At 42.1% G+C, this 19,216-nt stretch overlaps 1 protein-coding gene across 1 annotated transcript in view; it reads left to right on the top strand.

Moving 5' to 3' along the window:
• Positions 1–19,216, top strand: part of BCAT1 (branched chain amino acid transaminase 1) — a 53,902-nt gene that overhangs the window by 12,142 nt on the left and 22,544 nt on the right. The window contains exon 2 of the mRNA XM_068190467.1: positions 4,004–4,047. Coding sequence (XP_068046568.1) covers positions 4,004–4,047 — 44 coding nt within the window. The remainder of the gene's footprint in view (positions 1–4,003; positions 4,048–19,216) is intronic.

Raw genomic sequence — 19,216 nt, 5'->3', positions numbered from 1 at the left:
CTTCTGCTAGGGAAAGTTTTCTATTTCCTGGTGGTCAGAAGAGTTCTCAAATAACAGGGAAAATTAAGGGAACAGAGAACTGAATAAAGAATTAGTTTTCTTTGAGAAAGAATGACAAAGTACATGGCATATAGAGGTTACTGGAAAGTTTGTTGGAGAACTGGTGACTTTTTTTTAAAATAAATTATCTTGTACACTATAGATTAAAGAAATGCAGTTTACAGCTTAAGTTCACAGTGATGAAGCTTCTAGTACTCTTCAGTTCCTGTTTCATAACTGAAGATGAGCCAGGGAGATGGAATAGCTAAACCCCAGGCACAGCAGTTTGACAAAGCAGCTGGTGGAATTGCAGTTTATAGAACAGACAGTCCCAAACCGGAGAAAGATGCTGATGCTTCTGTTGAGTGTCTCAAAAGCCCCCACTTGTGAAGGCACAGGAACAGCTAAGGCACACTCATGCAGTCTAGGAAGCCTGGGGAGTTTAGGGAGGAGATGGGCTTGTTTTTGTAGCAGAAGGCTGAGTGATCTGGCTGCATAGGAGAAGCAGAGGAGGTGTGCCAAAGCCAGCAGGGAGAGCATGGACTGCAGCATCATGATGCTAGGAGATGTAGGAGATATGTATGTCTAAGGCAACCTGAGGACCAAGTGCAGGAGTTGGATGTCCAGGTTTGGGAAAGCTCTAGCAGAAGTGCAGATGACAACTGTTAAGCCTAAGATTTGCCAAAAGTGCCAGTGTTACATGCACAAATACCCACCTGAGGCTTTACCTCTGCCTTGTGTAAGAACCACGTGCTGATGGGAGGGAGCACTGTTATCCAGCTGAGTGTGTTGAGGTTACTTCTGTCAGTGCTAAAGGATTTGTAATGGTCATTAGAGCACTGAGATCTTCAGTAAAAGTAATAAAAGAACGGCTGCTCAGCAGGTCTTTATTCCAATAGTAGCTCACATTGATAAAATTACATATAAACCCCATTTTTAACCAAGTTTAATCTACTGTAAGATTTTACACCTCATTCTCATACAGGCTTTACATAATGCTAAAATCAGTGTGTGTTTTCAGTATTTTAGAAGGAAAACTTTGAAATACTCTTCTGTTTCTTATTTAGAAAAAGCAGTTATAAGTACCATAGATAAAAAACTGGTATCTCTACAGCACCATATAGGAAATAATGTCATGCTTGTGTAATTGTACAGCTACCCGAGACAGTCTTGAGTGACTTTTGAGAAGCTGTTGACCCAGTGGCTCAAGTGTATCTTTAGGATAATGTCAATGTTTTAATGGGGGCAGTTTTAAATCTACCACACTATTAAACACAAAGGGCAAATTTATGCTTGGAATATCTCCCTTGGCAGCATTGGCACTAAACCAGGGAGCAATTTTCCATATTGCACTTAGCAACATGTTTCAGATTTGTAGACCATGGATCCATTAAAATATGACTCCATTAATTAGAAAGTAATTGTGGTATTTCTTTCTAGTGCTGAGGGATTAACTCAGTTTAATCTCGGTGTGGTTAACAAAGGCAGTTAGTTTCTTGCTTTAAAGATGAGTTAAATCTGTAAAAAATAATGACTTCATGGAGAACAGGACTGGCCCCATGGCATGTGCCCAGAAATGGGGCTGTTGACTTCACTGAGTTCAGTGGTAATCTTGAAATGAAGGGCAACATGATGGAGCCCCCAGGGGCTGTTCCTGTAGGTGGTCTGTACTTCAAATTCACCTGCAATCTTGGTATCTTTAAAAAAGATCATGAAAGAGAATATTAAGCTGTATCCAGCTTCAGTCCTTTGTGTTGATGCCTGCTCTTGCTTTAGGGCAACTTCATGAAGCAGCTACAGGAAGAAACTGAAGCATAATGGTTGAGTACTTGTCAGTATTTGCTGTCACTAGTAATTATTGTTAGCAAATCCAGCTTGGCATAGTGGATATTAGACAAAAGCCAGCAGTGGAGCTGGATGTCTCTGAGATGTTTTTCTTCCAGAGCTGGCAATTCCCGTCCTGTTAGCTGGTAACCAGCATGCTCTCCATCCTAATTCATTGCAGTGCAGAGAAAAATCAGCTGCCTCCATTCATCTGTGGAATGCTTCACTGCTGTCAACTGATGGTGTCATGAAGGCTTTCTAGGATTTTACCAGTGGGTTTGGAAGTGTTTGAAAAATTACAGGTAAAGCAAGGAGCTGTTATCATACAGAGTCCTTGGCTTTGGGTAACACTTCAGTCCTGCTTGGGTCTGCCACTGCATGCCAGTGCACATTCTGCCAAAGTCTTGTCTTTCTGGCAAATAAAGCTTTAAGGCAAATAAAACATATTTTTAATGAAGGATATTATAAAGAGATTTATGATCTCTCTTGGCACATTCTCTTTTAGTGCATAGGGAGGGTCCTGTAGCCACAATTGCCTGCCTTGCTGTTGAGAGCCACAAAAAAAGAGGAACAGAAGGGTTAGAACTGAGAAGAGGCAGCAGGAGGGATGTGGGGGGCTCCCTGGGGGGAAGGGAGGAGGAAGTGAGATCTGCTGTGGCTCAGAGTTTGCCTTTTATTTTTTGTTGGTAGCAAGGCTGTGAACTGTGGAAGGCCCACTGAAAATACTGTTTTTTTTTTTTTTTTGTTGTTTTTTTTTGTTTTTTTTGTATGTTTACTATATTCCCAAGATCTGTAAAAAGGGGGAAAAATCATGTTATTTGCCTTATGTGTAAGCCTGTGATCCGTGTGGCCCCAGCCTTGGCCCCACATTTTGGTGGCTGCTGCAGGACAGGTGCCTGCTGTGTCCCTGACACTGCTATCCCCCTGCACCAGCCCTCCCTGTGGAGTCAGGGCTGCTCCCTGGGATCTCATAGGTTGACCACGAAAGGTTTTCTCTGCACCTTTTCATCAGGGGATTGTACCTTTGATCTGGGGCTTGCCCGTCTGGACTGGGAGCTCCCACCTGAGATGCAGCAAGGCTGAAAGACAGCCACCAAGTCCTCTCCATCCTTCCAGCTGCGCTCCCTAATGCCATCACCCCAGCCATCCTCTTTCATGGCCCATCGCCCCAAGCTCCTGCTGCTGGTGCCTTCTTCCCTCTCCCAAGCCTCTGCACCCTCTTCACCTTTTCAGCTCCTTCTTAAGGGCTGCTGAGAAACAAGGAGCCCTGTTAGGGCTGTCTTTGTTCCTTTGTTCTGTGCTGTTGGGTGTAAGTGGCAGGGAAGGCACAGGTACTGCAGGAGCGTCTGCAGAGATGCTAATGTGATTGTGATGCTGTGGGAACTGGGAATCTTGTTTTTAGGTAGATGGCTCCCCCCTGTTATCCCTCTGCTGTTGAACAGAAGGATACCTGGAGCTAGCAGTCTTTTTTTTTTTTTTTTTTTTTTTTTTTTTTTTTTTTTTTTTCTTTGCCCTCCCAGTTCCTTTGCAGAAGCCTGAAGTTCAACATTGCAGATAATGCAAAATATTCTCATTATTCATTCACATAGGTGAGCATTCCTTATTACTCTTATTACTGTTTTTGTTTAATGAAGGATTTAACAAAACCATTTCTTTCTTTTTTCTTCCATTCTGCCTACTGAGCCTTCTCTTAAAAAAGGCAAAAGCAAACTTGTTAGGAAGATACTTAAGTAGAGAAACTTGGCTCTCATGGAATTGAGTAAAAACCCAATTTATTTATTCAGCTCTGAATGAAAAACTTATGATGTTGTCCATAAGCTTCTACACTACAGAGTGATAATCTAATCTAGGATATTATGTGTGTATATATATATTACATATATGAAGCCCTGAAATGCAGCTGCACAAAATAAAGCAACTGAGGTAAAACTGAGAGCCCAGAAGATGGAAAGTTGTGCTAAGAACTCACCACAAAGTTCTTGCCAATATATTTGCTGATGGCAAGGTCTGATGATTCAATACAATCTGTCCCTGAAATGAATGAAGTGAATGTGTATCAGCTTTCCTGCAATGTGCACTGAATTTGATTTGCTCTGGTTTGTTTTTTTCTAGGGCTGCCAGAATGAGTGCACTGGAGGAGGATGTTCGGGAGAAACAGGAAAGCAAATGACTGAATCTTTCAAGGTATGTGTGAATGGCCTTCAGAAAAAGGGTTTTTTTTTTTCCACTGGGTCCCAGAGTTGCAGAGCTGAGGATAACAGAAGGGCTTCAAAGCACTGCAGCTCTGGAACATTATCAGCACTCCACAGCGAACAGGGCTGTGGTAGTCAGGAATGCTGAGCAGCTGCCAGGAGCTGACATGAAATTGCATCCCTCTCTTTTTATTTTAATCCTGTGCTTAGAAGTGAGCTCAGTTATGATACCACTCTTTCCTCTGCCTCTTTCCTGAATGCAGTGCTGGTAACTAAGAGCTCATTTAAAAACTGTATGGATACAGATGTCAGCTTCCAGTTTTCTGTGGAAAGTGCAGAGCCTGTCAGCATGTGCTCCTTTGAATTCTACATCTGTCCTAATTTCCTTTTTTTCCTGCCTTTTATACATCTTTTGCCTTTATTCTTTATGTCGCACATCTGTAATTCTTTTTCTCTCTCATTCTCTGATTTACAGTCTTTAAATAAGCCTTATCTGTATTTTGCAGAAATATGAAAGTAGTACTCAGAAAAACTCATGTTTTTTCAGCAGTTCCGTTCCTGTTATTTCTGACTGTTGTCAGCAGTACATGAGATGCAATTAGAATGATATGCTTTGTAAGTGTTGTGTTCTTCCTGACTTTTTTGGGCAGTGCCACAGCTGTGCAGTCTTCTGAACTATGCTTAAGTAATTATTTCCCCTTCAGTTGTCAGGCTTTAAACAGATACCATAAATGAATGCTGCAGTAAATATATTGGACTCTTTGAAAAGGTTTATTCTGATGTTGGTCTCATTGAAAACAGCAAGGATTCTTGAGAGTCCATGACTACAGAATTTCACCGTGTAGCAACATGCCATTTAATTTCTATTTCCTCATTCTCAGCCATTCCCAGTTCTTCTCTTCCTCTTTTCTTCTGGTAGTTCTGCCCAAGGAGGAAAATTCAGGATGACTTTTCTGCCAGAAGATCTGATTTGAAAAATGCTGACAAAACCAGGCATGCAGCCAGTTTTGAAACCACAAGAAATCACAAGTCTGGAGTGCAAGAGTTGTTTGTGGATTCACCTTCAACAAGCAGTTGGGTGATCTCAGTAGATTCATTCAGCAGAGTGTGCTGGGGTATTTGCAAACAAGAATTGCTGTACAAGAGGAGACCCTTGTGTAACCAAACTGAACTGTGTCTTTCACTCATTGAGGCAGTCCAGAAGGAAGGCAGAGTGACAACAAACTCTTGTGTTTGGGTCACAGGTGAACTTGGCATAAACTGAAACAGGCTTAAGGCAGATTTAATTGTACCAGCAGTCAAGCAGGTGCCTTACCAAAACTCCAAATACCGAGTGGCACAAACCTGGATTTAGTCCAGGTTCCTTTCCATTGATATTTGTGTGTCAGCCAGAATGGCAAATCATTGTAGTGGAGAGGCTGGGTGAAGGGGAAAATACATTAGCAGGTGGGACAGATGGTCATGAAGGGAATAATGCTAGGAGAAAGCAGCTGGCTCAGGCTGAAGTCTAATTTGTAAGACTTGATTCCTGCCTTATGGCTCTGTTTCTGAGGGTGAGCTGAGATTTTCTAGAAATCTAGAGATTTCTAGAAAATATTGTACTGTGGAAAGTGTGTGTATGAAAGTTAAGGTGAGAATATAGGTCCTGGTTCTAGTATCATGCATTATAATAATTATTTTTCAGCCTCTGTAACTTCACAGTAAAATTAAGAAGGAAAGACTTCATAAATGGAGACAAAACCAGTAACAAAAAATGAAAATTAAAAGGCCTGGATTCATTCTAGGGCGCTTCTCAAACATTTTTGTGGAAGACAGTTATGGGGTTACAGTTTCAGAAACTATAGCTAATAATATTTCAAAGGAATCAAGTTGACCCATGGGGCTGACTGTGCTGAGGAAAGCTGCAATTTTGTGTCAGTGACCTAAGCAATCCAAGATTGTGGGAGTGCAGAAAACAGGGTATGGTTTTGGTTAAAGCTTACATAAAACATATTATTTACTGTTGGTCCTGCCCAACATTTGAATGCCAGATTAACTCTCTGAGGGCATTTCTGTTTAGAATGCAGTGCTGTGCTTTTTAGGTGGGGTGAGCTGCTCTGAGTTCTGCTGCAGTTTCTGCCTGGCTTTGAAAGGTGGAGTCAGAAAGTCCCTGTACACTGGGAGGGAAGGCATGAATGTTATTACAATTTCTGGCAGGCAGTGAGCCCCTCTAACTGCTAGCTATTCTCTGTTCTCATGGACTTCTTTAAAAGCAACAGGTCAGAATTGGCATTTCCTTCATCCTGACTGCCGCTGAGCTACCTTAATTTGACTCAATTCTGCAGTTAAAAATCTCATCCTGGCAGGTCTGTGGCTTGCAAGGCATTTAATGTATGACATTTAGAGTTGCCTTGTGAGCAGTGATCTTGGAACAGCTAAGAAACATTGAAGGAAATAGTGATTATGCTGCAGTTTCCTGTATTGTAGGAAGTGCCAGATCTCCAGGATTTATCTACCAAGCTCCTTCCATGTGACTGAAATCTTCTTCCCTCCCTCAACTGTTGGATGCACTTATAAATATATTTATTTAAATAGCAGATGGTGATTTGTGACCACACCTACGTTGTAGTTTTTGTCTGTAGCCAGCACTGGATCTCTGTGAGGGGGATATTACACCAGCAGTGGAGAGTAAAGTCATCCTTTGTGCCATTGAATGTTTTTTTGGGAAGTTGGATCAAGAATGCACGGGTCTGGTTTTGTTCTTATACTTACATCCAATAATACCATGAAACAGCACACAGTTATGTCTAAGGCAGTTAATTTTTATGACTAAAAATCTGGTAGTTCCTTTAATGCATTCATTCTGCTTATCGTGCTGTCACAAGACAGAATGAATATTGTTTGGAGAATGTAGCAGTCTGTTTCCATATGTAACTCTGATTTGCTTTCTTTTAATGTGTGAATTCTGACTTGGAATTCCTAGCACTTGATGTTAAGAAACTAAAGGCGTCTGTGATGCCTTTTATTTTTCTCATATCCCAAAAGATGATTTAATGTAGCCTTTTGTCTTGGAATTTGTCTTTGTTTTCCCTTTGAGATGATAAATGGAGCACTTCAAAAAGGTATGACCTACTCCTCTGAGTTTCAGTGATCTCAAGCTCTGGAAAAATTGGCATAGTAATGGTGCAAAGTTCAGTTCTTTTGTTCTACTTTTTAACAGCCAGAGTGGTGCAGACTTTCTAGGGAATTTCTAGGGAATACTGGCTGGTTTGCTACACAGAAGCAGAATGGAGTAGCTGTAGCTTACAAGTGGACCTGGATTGAGTTGCTCATGTGAAGAACAAGAAATGTTTAACTGGGGCTTCTATGCTGGTGCTGCTCTGAATATCTGTGGGTGCTCCCAGGGAGTTTTCTGCAGGCAGACCCGACTTTCCAGGCTCTGAGCCAGTGGGATGTGAGCACCTGGCAGCTGCATGGGCAGGCTGGTGCAGGGCTGTGCTGCAGCTGGTGATCCCTGTGGGGATCTTGGGCTTGCTAGACACAGTGCAGCGTTCTGCTGATATGCCTGCATGGCTTCCAGTTCCAGGCTATCTCAACTCTAGCCAGGTGAAGTGCTGGATATACTGAATTTTCCATAGTGATGTATGGCTTGTTATCTGTTTCTTGCATTGCTGTAACGTTTTTAAGCCCAGGCTGTGAATTAGGTGACACTGTGCTAAGAATTGTACAAATCTGAACATAAAGGTAATTTCCACTCTACCTATATAAACCCCCCTCCCCCCACAAAAAAGCCTCAACCAAAATATCTGACAATTTTTCCAAAGCTATAGTGTATTTTACACGAGAAGAAATTGAAATTCTTTTTCCAGTGCAGGCTCAAATATCCATTCATGGTTCAAATTGAGAGATTGCCAGTGAAAATTTTACATTACTGAGAGCCATAACCATTTTTATACTAAGTGGGCCTGTGATTTGTGGTAAATACAGTGGGATATAGGATTCCTTACTCTGGGAATTTGGAGAAAAAACAATCCATTTTGAGAAAATAGATGGTTTCAAACTTTATTTTAGAAAACTATATGGTATGTGAGAAGTTTGCTGACAAAACTGTCAGCAAACAGTGCTCTGGTCCTGTTTTATTTTTTTTTTTAATGAAAGAAGAAAATTATTTTTTACCTAACTTTCTTGTTTCCCATCAATTGAAAAGACCAAAGTATATAAAATACTGAATAGTCTAATTTTTGAAACATCATCTTAAAGTCTAAACTAATTGACTTTATCACATTAGCACATTAGTGTGACAGGGTTAAAGTTCCACTTCTGGAAGAGTTTAGGAAGTATTGAGCAGTTTTCCTCTATTTTCATTTTACAGGAACAGTAGGTAAAGTTACTGACATGCTCAGAGCATATAGATCAAGGGAACACTCAAGTATTTTTGGAATGAGGAAATAGACGCAGTTATAGTTGCCATATTACCTACAAGGTAGGTAATATGGCAATTACCTACATATTACCTACAAGGCTAATAAATATAAAGCAATTTACATGATTTATATATTTTCAAATATGTTATTTCCTCCCCAGCTTGTCCTCAATTTGTCATTTTCTACTGACATCAGTAAATCATTTACCTGCCAAAGCATATGTGCACTCAGGCTTTTTATCATATTGCAGCTGTTGATTCTTCAGGGGTTTTGAGTGTTAGGTGGGGATATTAAAAAAATACCCTGCATTGCCATTTTAAATTCTATATTAGACTCCATTTTAAATTTTGCTTGATGAGATAGAACATTTCCTTTAAATTAAATTGTATGGGGGAAGACTTATTATAGAAATTTAATGACATCTTGATGCTGTGATGAGCAGTAGTTCCCCAGAATGTGTGTAGAGAAAATCTGCTCTTATTGAAACTGTCTTGAAGCAGTAAAAGAGAAACAACCCAGTGGATATGTGTGTAACAGGACATAGTAAGGATATCCAAATGCTTTGGAACTGGGGCTCTCATCAGCCCTGGAGCAAGCCCTCTGTGGCTCTGCTGAATGCCGTGCTGGGCTGCTCTCCTAAAGAATTCCTGTTTTCCTGTGTCCAGTCTGAACCTCTTCAGCTAAAGCCCCGTCAGTTACCATTTGGTAGCTCATCTCTGTATCACCTCCGTGGAAGTACATAGCTATGGCCACTGTTAGATCAGGAATGCCAAGCTAGAGGCCAGGTCTGTTACTGTCATAACAACATTTAGCATGTGTGGGCTGGGCACTGCCTTAGAAAAGGTTATTCTGATTTTATTTTTATTTCAGCAGAATCTGTTTGCTTCATGCTATTGTCAGTGGTAACAAAACTATTTGTTTTTTGTGATGTGTTGAATTTAGAAAGATTGGTGAGTAATAATACTGTTAAATCACTGTACTTTCATATCACCTGGTTATGCATCCTAGCAGGTATGTATAGGCTGCAGAATTATTTCAGGTGATTTACAATCAAATCAATTCCCTCATCTTTACCAGCTCCAGGATAAAGAGTGCTGAGTGGTTTCTGTGATGTTTGCATCCACTTGGGCATGGCACAAACCCTCCTGAGTATTACTGTTAATAGGTGCACCAGACTGACACATATCTGCTGCTCTCATTCCACTTATTAGGAAAGAATTTGTGGTCCATGGCAGCTCCTTTCAGTTTCAGCTTGATGGCAAGTGGTTCTGTGTTTCTCTTCAAGTTGGTAATGTTCTTCAAATAGTTGCAGGCTTTTAGCAAATGGGTTTTCTAAGCTGTACTATAGGAACTGATTGTCCCCTTATCTGGAGCTGAAGGATTTGCAAATAAAGCTAATTGTCTTCGGCAAGTAACAGGAGCTTTTAGCCAAGATAAAAGGAAACTGCTAAAAAAACAGCCAGGGGCAGTTTGGCTGAGTTGATTTATAGCACAGGAAAGTGATGCTTTATCACTTTTTTCAATAGGATGTGTCTGTAAAAGCACAAAAATTGTACTGGAATTTTGGAGATTGCATTTAGATTTTATCATTTTCTGGATTTGTTTTTCCCAAGGTAAAGAATTGCTTTTAAAATGCAAGGCTTAGCACCAGTCAGCGATCAAAGTAAACTTATAAACTGACTCCAAAACTTAAACAATTCATAGTGTTCATACCTATTTTCAAGATTTCTTAAATTTTAATGTCATTGTGATGTCATTTCCCCAGTTTTGATAGTAAATGTTTTCTTTGCTGAACACACTTGAATAGAAGCTACAGTTTAGGAAAAGAATTAAGTTGGATTGGTTTTTTTCCATAGGATCCTCTTGGCCTTCCTGCTTGCTTTTGAAAGGATAGCCCAACTTTCCATGAATTAACAGCTAAGAGAGTTGGAAGAGGTTTCTGTTAATCCCATATTTAGTCCCTGTTTCTAAGAAAGTACTGCGTGGAATGAAATGGCAAACTGTGGCAATTTCATTGGCAGATCAGACGCTGAATTTCATGGCAATATCTGAGTTTACCTTCTGTCTGCCAGTGTGAAAGGGAGATGGAATCTGAGAAAGAATCAGATGTGGTTAACTGAATGTTTTAAATGGTTCCCATAACCTTTGTACAATATAGAGACTGTACCATGAAAGCATTTTATATTTCCTAAAGGTTTTGAATGCCTGCATTCCATGAATCCACTTCTCTGCATGTCTGCAAGCTTATTAAAATCAGTGTAAGAAGATTTAAGCTTCTCAGAACTTCAACATAGAAGATTACGATTCTATTCTTGGCTATTCCACACAACATGTTTGTGACTGGCCAGGCTACTTAGGCAAAATACTTCCAACATGTTTGTCTGAAATTTAGGTTTGCAGTTAATTTCTTCATTCAGCATGGCTACTTCTTTCAGAGAAGGTTAGATGCAAAAAAAATCTTTTTTTTTTTTTTTTTCTTTCCAATTGCTTCATGTGAAACACAAATTATATTTTCCAAACCAGGGGACAGTAGTGTGTTGAATCTCTGTGCAAAGATGTGTTATTGGTGAAATGCCAGAGACCTCTCTATTTCAGTCTTGTGTCACAGGCCAGTGTGAGCCCTCAGCTTGTGTTAGACTCAAACCTTCTCCCAGGCAAACTCTTTCTAAAAATGGAACATTGTGTTTATGCTACTACGCAGAAATACAGTGGTTGGGAGGCAAGGAGCAGCACAGCATCAGGAATTAACCAAGCTGTCAGATCTTTGAGAAGAAGCAGTTTGTGTTAATACTGAATCACATGAATTAGGTAACTAGCTAATGTCTGTCATTGGTGAAAAATGGTCCTAGTTCTGTTTGTTCTGGGTTTTTCTGTTTTTTTCTGTTTTCTGTTTTAATGTTTGCTTACAAACATATGAGAGGACTTTTCTGCTATTATGGAATTGCAGTCTGTGTTTTCCTAAATGGAACTGCTTCTTTCTAATCTGAATCCCAGGTGTGTGTACATTGCAGAGGGGTAGTTGCATGACCAAAGAGGGTTTTTAGAGTTGACTTGCCCAAAGTAATAGAGAGCTTACAGCAGTGTGTTTTTCACACCAGTGCAAATGGCTGCATTTAAGCCTGCTCACACTTCCTGATCACCCCACTTAGGTGATTGGAACAGCTGTTACCAAACAGAAGTGATTCTTGGGACCAAAATACAGCAAGTGTGTCTGGTTTTATTGCAATATTTAATAGTCTCATCAATGTCTTTGTGGTTTGAATTACATTGAGAGAATCATACTTGAAATGTTTTAGAGAATTTTTGATAGGAGAGATACTAAATGACTATTTTTGTAGATCTGAAAATATAAGTAGCTGGAGTAGAGGAGGTAGACCCCTCTAAAATCAAGTAGATTTGTTTCTTAAGGTTTCCTTAGGGTCTGTAGGAGCCCCATTCCAGCATCTTTCTTAACCTTAAAAACATGTCTTTTGAGATTTATCAGTGGAGAAGAGACTAATGAATAATGGAGGAAAAAAGCCCCAAACCTAACAATTATAAAGCCATGTAATTTTCCTGAAGCAGAAGAAAGGGATGAGACTGTACAGATTCAAGTAGTTTTGCTTGCCTTACAATCCAGATTCCCACAAAGCTGGAAGAAAGGGTCTTGATTAACTTAAATGGTCTCTGGATCAAATCAGTGGCAAGTTATGCAGGCAGCATTTCAGCAACATGGAAAAACTCTTTAAAATTTTGCTAGTGCTGTTGAACTAGCAAACGTTTTTAGGGCAAAAGAAGTTTCTTTTATGCTTTCTCTGTCATCTAGCCTGGCTGTAGCTTTCCAACATCTTTATTTTCTTTCTGTTGCATTTTGAGAGCTTTAGAATATATTTTCAGCTGTGCTGCTGTCCTGGGTGCCCTTTTCATTCCTTTAGGCAAGAAATTTATGTCAATTCCAACCACTTTCCTGTTTTCTTGTCAGAACAGGTTTGCTTCCCTACCTACTGCTGCAGATCAAACATTCCTGCGTCAGAGCTGGAGCCTCTGTCAGATCAGGGGAAAGGTTGAAGGAGCCAGCATGGCTCCTTTAGGTCATGCTGCCCTCCTTTTCTTGCAGAGCGTAGCAGAATTTCATTCTTTGGTGAGACAAATATTTGAGAAGTATCTGTTATGAATAGTTTGGGTTAGAGGCCTTGCAGAGGATGGACTGGACACAGTCCTTCCAGCCATATTTTCTGCTGTTTCCATGACTGTCTCATAGCTGATTCAGAGCCTTGACTGTCTTTTGCTTTGTCATTTGTTTTGTGGTTTATTACCCAACCTACAGCCAGCCTGATGCAATGATTCCAGGACTCAGTCCAATTACATGTGCTAACATATTCTCAGATGAAATTTCAAGGAAGCTTTATGTTGAAAGATACCTGTTATTTTTGATATTTACCCTGGGATTGCAGAAGATTGATTTTTTTTTTTTTTTTTTTTTTTGGTGATAGTAGTAGTAGTAAAAATAAGGCTTTTCCCCCTCCTCAAATCTTATTGTTACATCTTGGCACACTTTCCATTCTCAAGCCTCAGGCTCTGTTGTAAATTTAAAATACTATTGATGGTAATGGGATTATAGGATAGCTTACATAAATGTTGCTTTATACTTACAAGCTGCTAATAGATTTCTAAGAATGTATTTTACTCTCTTACTCTTGTTTGGAGTTGATAGAATTCTGTGTTTGTATTATTTCTACTGCAGACTTTAATACTGTGATCAGAGCCATACAGGGCTTGGCTGTGTACAGAAAGTGATGGTCTGTGCCCCAGGAACTGGCAGTCTTTTCCAAAGAAGATGGTGTAAAAGAAGCTGGGAAATGAATGTGGGATCTCCCAGAGCTGATGAACAGAATGGCTTTGTGGTGGGTCAGGGTGCTGGCAGTGCCTGGTCCTGTGGTGCATTTTGGCTGCCCGTGGGGCTTTCTCAGCCACCATTGTTCTGAATTGGCCCAGGCTGGCAGCGCTTGTCCTCTTGACTGCCGCGGAGCTGTGGGAGAGCCACGTTGGGCTGCGTGGTGTTTGTGAGTGCTGTTGGTGTCCTGAGCAGGGCTGGATCCTGTGGGGCTCGGGCTGGGGAGAGGCTGCTGAGTTACGGGACAGCCCTGGCGCTGGCAGGGCAGGGGTGCTGCCCTCGGCAGTGTGAGTTGGCACACATCTGGGGGACCTGTGGCGTTTTCGGTGTGAGTTTTGTGCACACTGTTGCCTTTCTGTCCCAGGGTGACAGGAAAGGTTGCTGACTTGGGGCACCGTGGGATGCCCTGGGTGTTGCTGGCTGGAGGTGCTGGGGCTGACAAGCTCTGAATTGTCAGTGGAGTCTGCAAGAAGAGGCACAGCAGCAGTTCCCAGATGGGGCGGCAGACGAGTTGCTGTTTTTGAGGACAAAGTGACAAAGGACAACAAGTGATGGCCTGGCAGTTGTTAGTCCTTCCTCCAGAAGCCCCCGCGGGGAGATGGAGCCCCCATGCAGAGCACTGGATTGCTGCTTTGCCACTCACTGCTCCTCCCTGGGCAGAGGCACATTGCAGCATGGCAGCGGATCTGCATCTCCTCGAACTGCCTGGCTGCTTGGTGACTCCCATGGTGGGGGCTGCCGGGGAGGGAGGGGACCGTGCTGGTCCCCAGCTGCCCCAGCATCAGGCAGGTCCAGGCAGGCCGTGCTCTTGTGTCTGCCCTGTTCCAGCTTCCCATGAAGCTGAGGGCAGGTTTTGGGACAGAATGTGGCCAGGCCTGCCAGGGCATCCCTAGGCTGGCGCTGTGCTTGTGCCTGGTGTCTCCTGAGGGCACCAGCACACAGAGCATGTGGATTGGTTTGGGATGGGATCAAGTCTGGCACCCCTGGCCCGGATGGTATGGCTGGGTGTCACCTCAGGACTAGTCAGAGAAAGTCCACGTGGCAGTTAAATAAAGAGATGGGCACGATTTAGTGACCTGAAAATAAAATATAGTTTTAATAGTGAAAGCAGCAAACAGTAGAGACAGGGAACAGGGTATGGGGCGCACTAAAAGGGCAAGGGTCAGGGTAGGATCAGTGAGATATATATATATATATATTTATATATATAGGATGGGTTAGGGGTGGAGTCTGAGGACAGGGTACCAATCATAAACTGGGGTTAGGAATATTAAAATCAATGTGGCAAATACAAACCAGTAACAACAGGAGGAACAAAGAACGTTCCAGTAATCACTAACATATGAACTCCCAGGGGGCAGTGAGGGTGAGTTTTTGCTCACCATAACTAAGGGGATTCCTCCCATAGCCTTAGAGCAAAACCTTCGTTTCTCTCAACCCAGCAATCAAGTTAACTTTGCGTGGTGCCCTGTTTTGAATTTGTGACCAGAACAGTGTTTGAGCCACAGCTGGGCTGTGAGTGCACAGTGCCAAGGCCTTTTCTGCTCCTCACCCTGGCACCAGTGAGCAGGCTGGGGGATGCAGGATGCTGGGAAGGGGACACAGCCAGGACAGCTGGCCCTGCTGGGGATAGTCCACTCCTTGTGTCTGCTCAGCAACACAGCTGCAAGCTCCTGCTCCTCCTGCACTGGTCAGGCATCAGTTGGCTGGTAGTGAGCCATTGTGGTCTTCTGCATCCCTGGTTTAGTTTTGTTTTGTTTCCTTTATTCATGGAATCATCAAGGTTGGAAGAGACTTGAAGATCATCAAATCCAACTGTCAATCCAACGCTATCACTGCAACCCCTAACCATATCACCCAGATATTAAGCTGTCTTAGCCCATGAGGTTTGGTCCTGTCACCCCCTGAGCATGTTGAAAACCAAGATCCATTCAATGTCCCATGAGCATTCCTGATACCAGTGACATGAACACCTGCACAAGCTTGGTTCCCACCCCTGCCCTGTCAGGCTCTGAGCCACAACTCTCAACAACCCCAGGCAGTGCCCCAGGTGTGGGGAAGAGTGGCTGGAAAGCTGAGTGCTGGAAAAGGTGAGGGTGCCACAGCCATAAGGACTGAAGGGCAGGAAATTCTCCTCCCTGGAGCCTGATCAGAACCATTCTGTAAAAACCCAAACTCATTCTCTCCAGCTCTCCTCAGCTATGCTTTGTTACATTTCCCCATCAGAGTAATTCCTTATGCTCTTTGTAATCTGTCTCTTTCTTAGGATTTGTTCCATTGCTGTTCACAAGTGCAAGGGCAAAACAAGTTACTTGATTTTGCCTGTGCTTCGGTGTTTGTTATTGCATAAGAAGGCCCTGATCTTTCCTAGGATATGCTTACAAATTCAACATAAGATAAAAAAATATTGCAGTTGCGTGTGATCTTGAATTAATCGCCTAGACTGGAGGTCAGGGAGGTTACTTATTTCATCAGAGGAGATTACAGTCGGTCTCACTTGGGTGCATGTTAATGTTTTCAGGATCTCTGCTGAAACTTGCTGCTGTTTTTAGGTGACCTGTGGGTTATTTTACAGCTGGGGCAGCCAGGTCTTTTTTTACTCAATTAAGTGATACAAAAGCCTGGCCTAGCACAGTGCTTAGAAAAGTTTGGGAGTGTCAAATGAGTTAGACCTGGTGCAGCTTATGGTCTAGGATTTTCAGTGCACAGTGCAATGCAAATAACTGCAGCCAAGGATCATTTGGGAAGGCATTGACAAGACTTGCTAGGAAGCGTAGGACAAAATCTGCACTTGCCATCTGCGCCTACCTGAGACGGCTGTCTAGGGTAAGAAAGGTGGGAATGCAGCAAGGAGAGTAACAGCTCTGGCCAGGGGTTGCTGTCAGCTCCAAATCCACTTAAAGCTTTTGCAAAGATTGGGTGGAACAAGCATTAAGGTGACATCTCGGCCAGGCACCAGGATGGCTTGTCACAGCCTTGATTAGAATTGACATGGACCAGCATGTCACCTTTAAATTGACCCAGCTCATAACTGAGATGATCTGTTTTGATCAAATGATGAATTTTAGTTTCATGAGGTCACAATAAGTCTTCTTCACTGGGGCTGGGTAAAGCTTTGCCCTGGAAGAAACTGCATTGGAATTAACAGGCACTTTTCAGCTGAGGGCATTCTCAAAAGGGGTCTCTTTGGCCCAGCGACCCTTTGTAGTTTTAATGTTGCCAGATAAGCCCTGAAAATCAACTGTATGCAACTGTTCCCAAAATCAACATTATGCAACAGGTTTCCCTTTGCCTACCACAGGCAGGGCAATCTGATATTTCCTGTTCCTTACCAGTGTCCTGGGCTGGGATGTTGGAGGGACATCTTCTACATCCCTTTCTGCTGTGATTTGGAGACTTTGCAGGCTTGGGACTGTGTAATTTTACTTTAGAGAACAGGTGCCAAATAGCTGCATTCAGATCATGTGCCACATCCACTTCTTTTTTTAAATCTCCCATATCCTTTTTGTTCAGCATTTACCAGTTTTCCTTCCAGTTTAATGGTTTTATTAGGCAACAGCATCAGGAGGTGCTTGAGAGCATGTTGGATAAACAAAGCAAACAAAGCACAAGCCTAGCTGAAAATTCCCCTTTATGTTGGCAGTACAAACAGTGGAGATATGAGTGCTAATGTCAATCCCTAATGCATCCTTAACATGCTGCTTTTGGGGCTTGGGGAATGTTGGCAAAGGAAGAAAGTAAATTGCTGTTTGTAAAGGTCATAGGTGATAGCAGGGTAGCACTGTGATAATCTTTTAAAGAGTGATATTAACATAAGAGGCTTTGATAATTAATAAGACCCTGGCATTTGTCACCTGGCCTTTTGTGGGTTCTTCTGAGTGTTTCATTTCCCTCCTGGTGCTGCTTGAACAGTGAAACCCAAAGGGTTTGTGAGCCAGGTGAGATGTTGTGTAGGGTGTCCTACTTCTCAGGGACCCAGAAGAGGCAGAGCCCCCACTGGGAGGGAGTACTCCAGGGATGATCCTCCAAAACCTCCTCCCAATGTGTTATCCTCCATGGAAGAAAAAAACCAAACAAATGAATTGTAGCATTTGATGCCGTCTTGACATAAAAAGCATTTAGATTCTGAAAGATTTGGGTGCTGTTGCACACTGCTAATTTGCACTGCTTGGTAAAAAAAAAAAAAAAAAACACAACAGAGAAAAAGACATCATGGGTAAAGGAATAGAGTCCTAAGAAAGGAGAAAGGAATGGCCAAAAAAAGTGGATCTCCAGACAGTGAGAAAAATTACCTTTTTGCCTGTTGAATGATTGTTGCCCTACTGGTCTGTGCAGTTTAGCCTGTCTCTAAGGGCTTAGCCAGGCTGTTCCTATTGTTGTTTGAAGGAATTGTTATGGGTCAAGTGCTGTACCTGGCACTGTTGACTCAGGTGTTGGCACAGTGTCTGAAGGAAAGCTGGTTTGCCCAAATTCTGAGGGAGGTGAGAGCAAATGGAATCCCTGGTCAGACTGTGTAGTTCCAGGAAGCTTTGTGGTCTGGGAATTGTCTGCTTCTTTTCTGGATAAGCATCAGTGTTTCCTACCTGTCGAGGTTTTCTGCCTTCAAGGGACTCAAACTGAAATGCAGCGGGTGTGTTTCTTCACTTGTTCAGCTTGCTGCTCTCTCTACACTGCTTGTGGATTTTAAGAAGAGGCTAAAACTTTCCCATCTTTCAATAAAAACTATTTGTTAACCCCAGCAAACTTAACAAACTGTTTTGAAGTGATGCTTTTCAAGTAGTTGTGCTACCACTACTGGGGAGGCAGCAAAGGGAGTCATAAAAGCAGGAATCAGCACACTGATGGGAGTTCTAAGAAGAGGCTTCATATGATAATGTGGTTTTTATTCTGATCCGCATCCTCTGTGATACCTTTCTTTCCTAAAGCTTGATAAGAGTGCTTAGAGGTTGCCAGGTAAAATTAGTTTCAGGACATCATTAGGTGGTGCTTATCCCTTTGGAGCATTCACTATCCGAAGAATAAAGGGAAGAGTTAAGAAGAGTAATTGTTGTTTCATCAGATAATGTATTAATTCAACCAGACTAATGCACTGTAATATCTAGACAAGCCTTATAATTGGAGATAGTTGAAACAAGCTTTTAGCTATTCATGTGCTCCTGCTCTAAGTTAATTTCACATCTAAGCCATTAAGCAAAAAAATAAAACACAACCAAACCTAAACCAAAACAACTAATTAATAAGAAACAGGTCTTTGTTCATTAAAGAGATCTTGAAAATTAGGTTATTTTCCTAACAGAGATGGGGTACGCTTTTTCAAAAGCTTGGGACTGATTTTGACTCACTTTGCAAAATGTGTGCAGGGGGTGAGAAGTCCAAGACACTGAGATCTCTTGCAGAAATACCTTTTTAGATCAAATAATAATTTTGCAAATAATTTGGTCAGTATTCTGGACTACCTCTGTTCCAGTCTATTCCATATGCACCCAATGCAGAGGAGCAGGATTTCACCTGGGGGTCTGCAGTAAGGGACAGTGCTTTCTGAGTTCTGTTAGGAAGGAAAATGGAACTTTGAATATGATTCTTTGAACTCTCCCTTGCCTCTGAGCAGCACAGTTTAAATGCTCAGAAGGAAGCATAGGAAAAGAAAGAGAGGGTCAATCAAGGCTCTGCCTGCTTTGTAGCCCTCTCTGGTTGTTCAGCCCCTACCTGTGAATAAAAGGGGAGTGAAGTGCCAGAGAAATGCATTCCTTATTTCCCTGCTGTTCTTTAGGATGATTCACATCACAGGAGGTATCATGAAGAAAATTAATTCTATCCCAGCCAAAACCAATACAAAACCCTGTGGCACATGTCTGCAGCTAGTCGTGGCTTATAAGAGAGTCTCT

Source organism: Anomalospiza imberbis, chromosome 5, assembly GCF_031753505.1.
Source record: "Anomalospiza imberbis isolate Cuckoo-Finch-1a 21T00152 chromosome 5, ASM3175350v1, whole genome shotgun sequence".
Taxonomy (NCBI): Eukaryota; Metazoa; Chordata; class Aves; order Passeriformes; family Viduidae; genus Anomalospiza; species Anomalospiza imberbis.
This window is presented reverse-complemented; position numbering and strand designations above follow the sequence as displayed.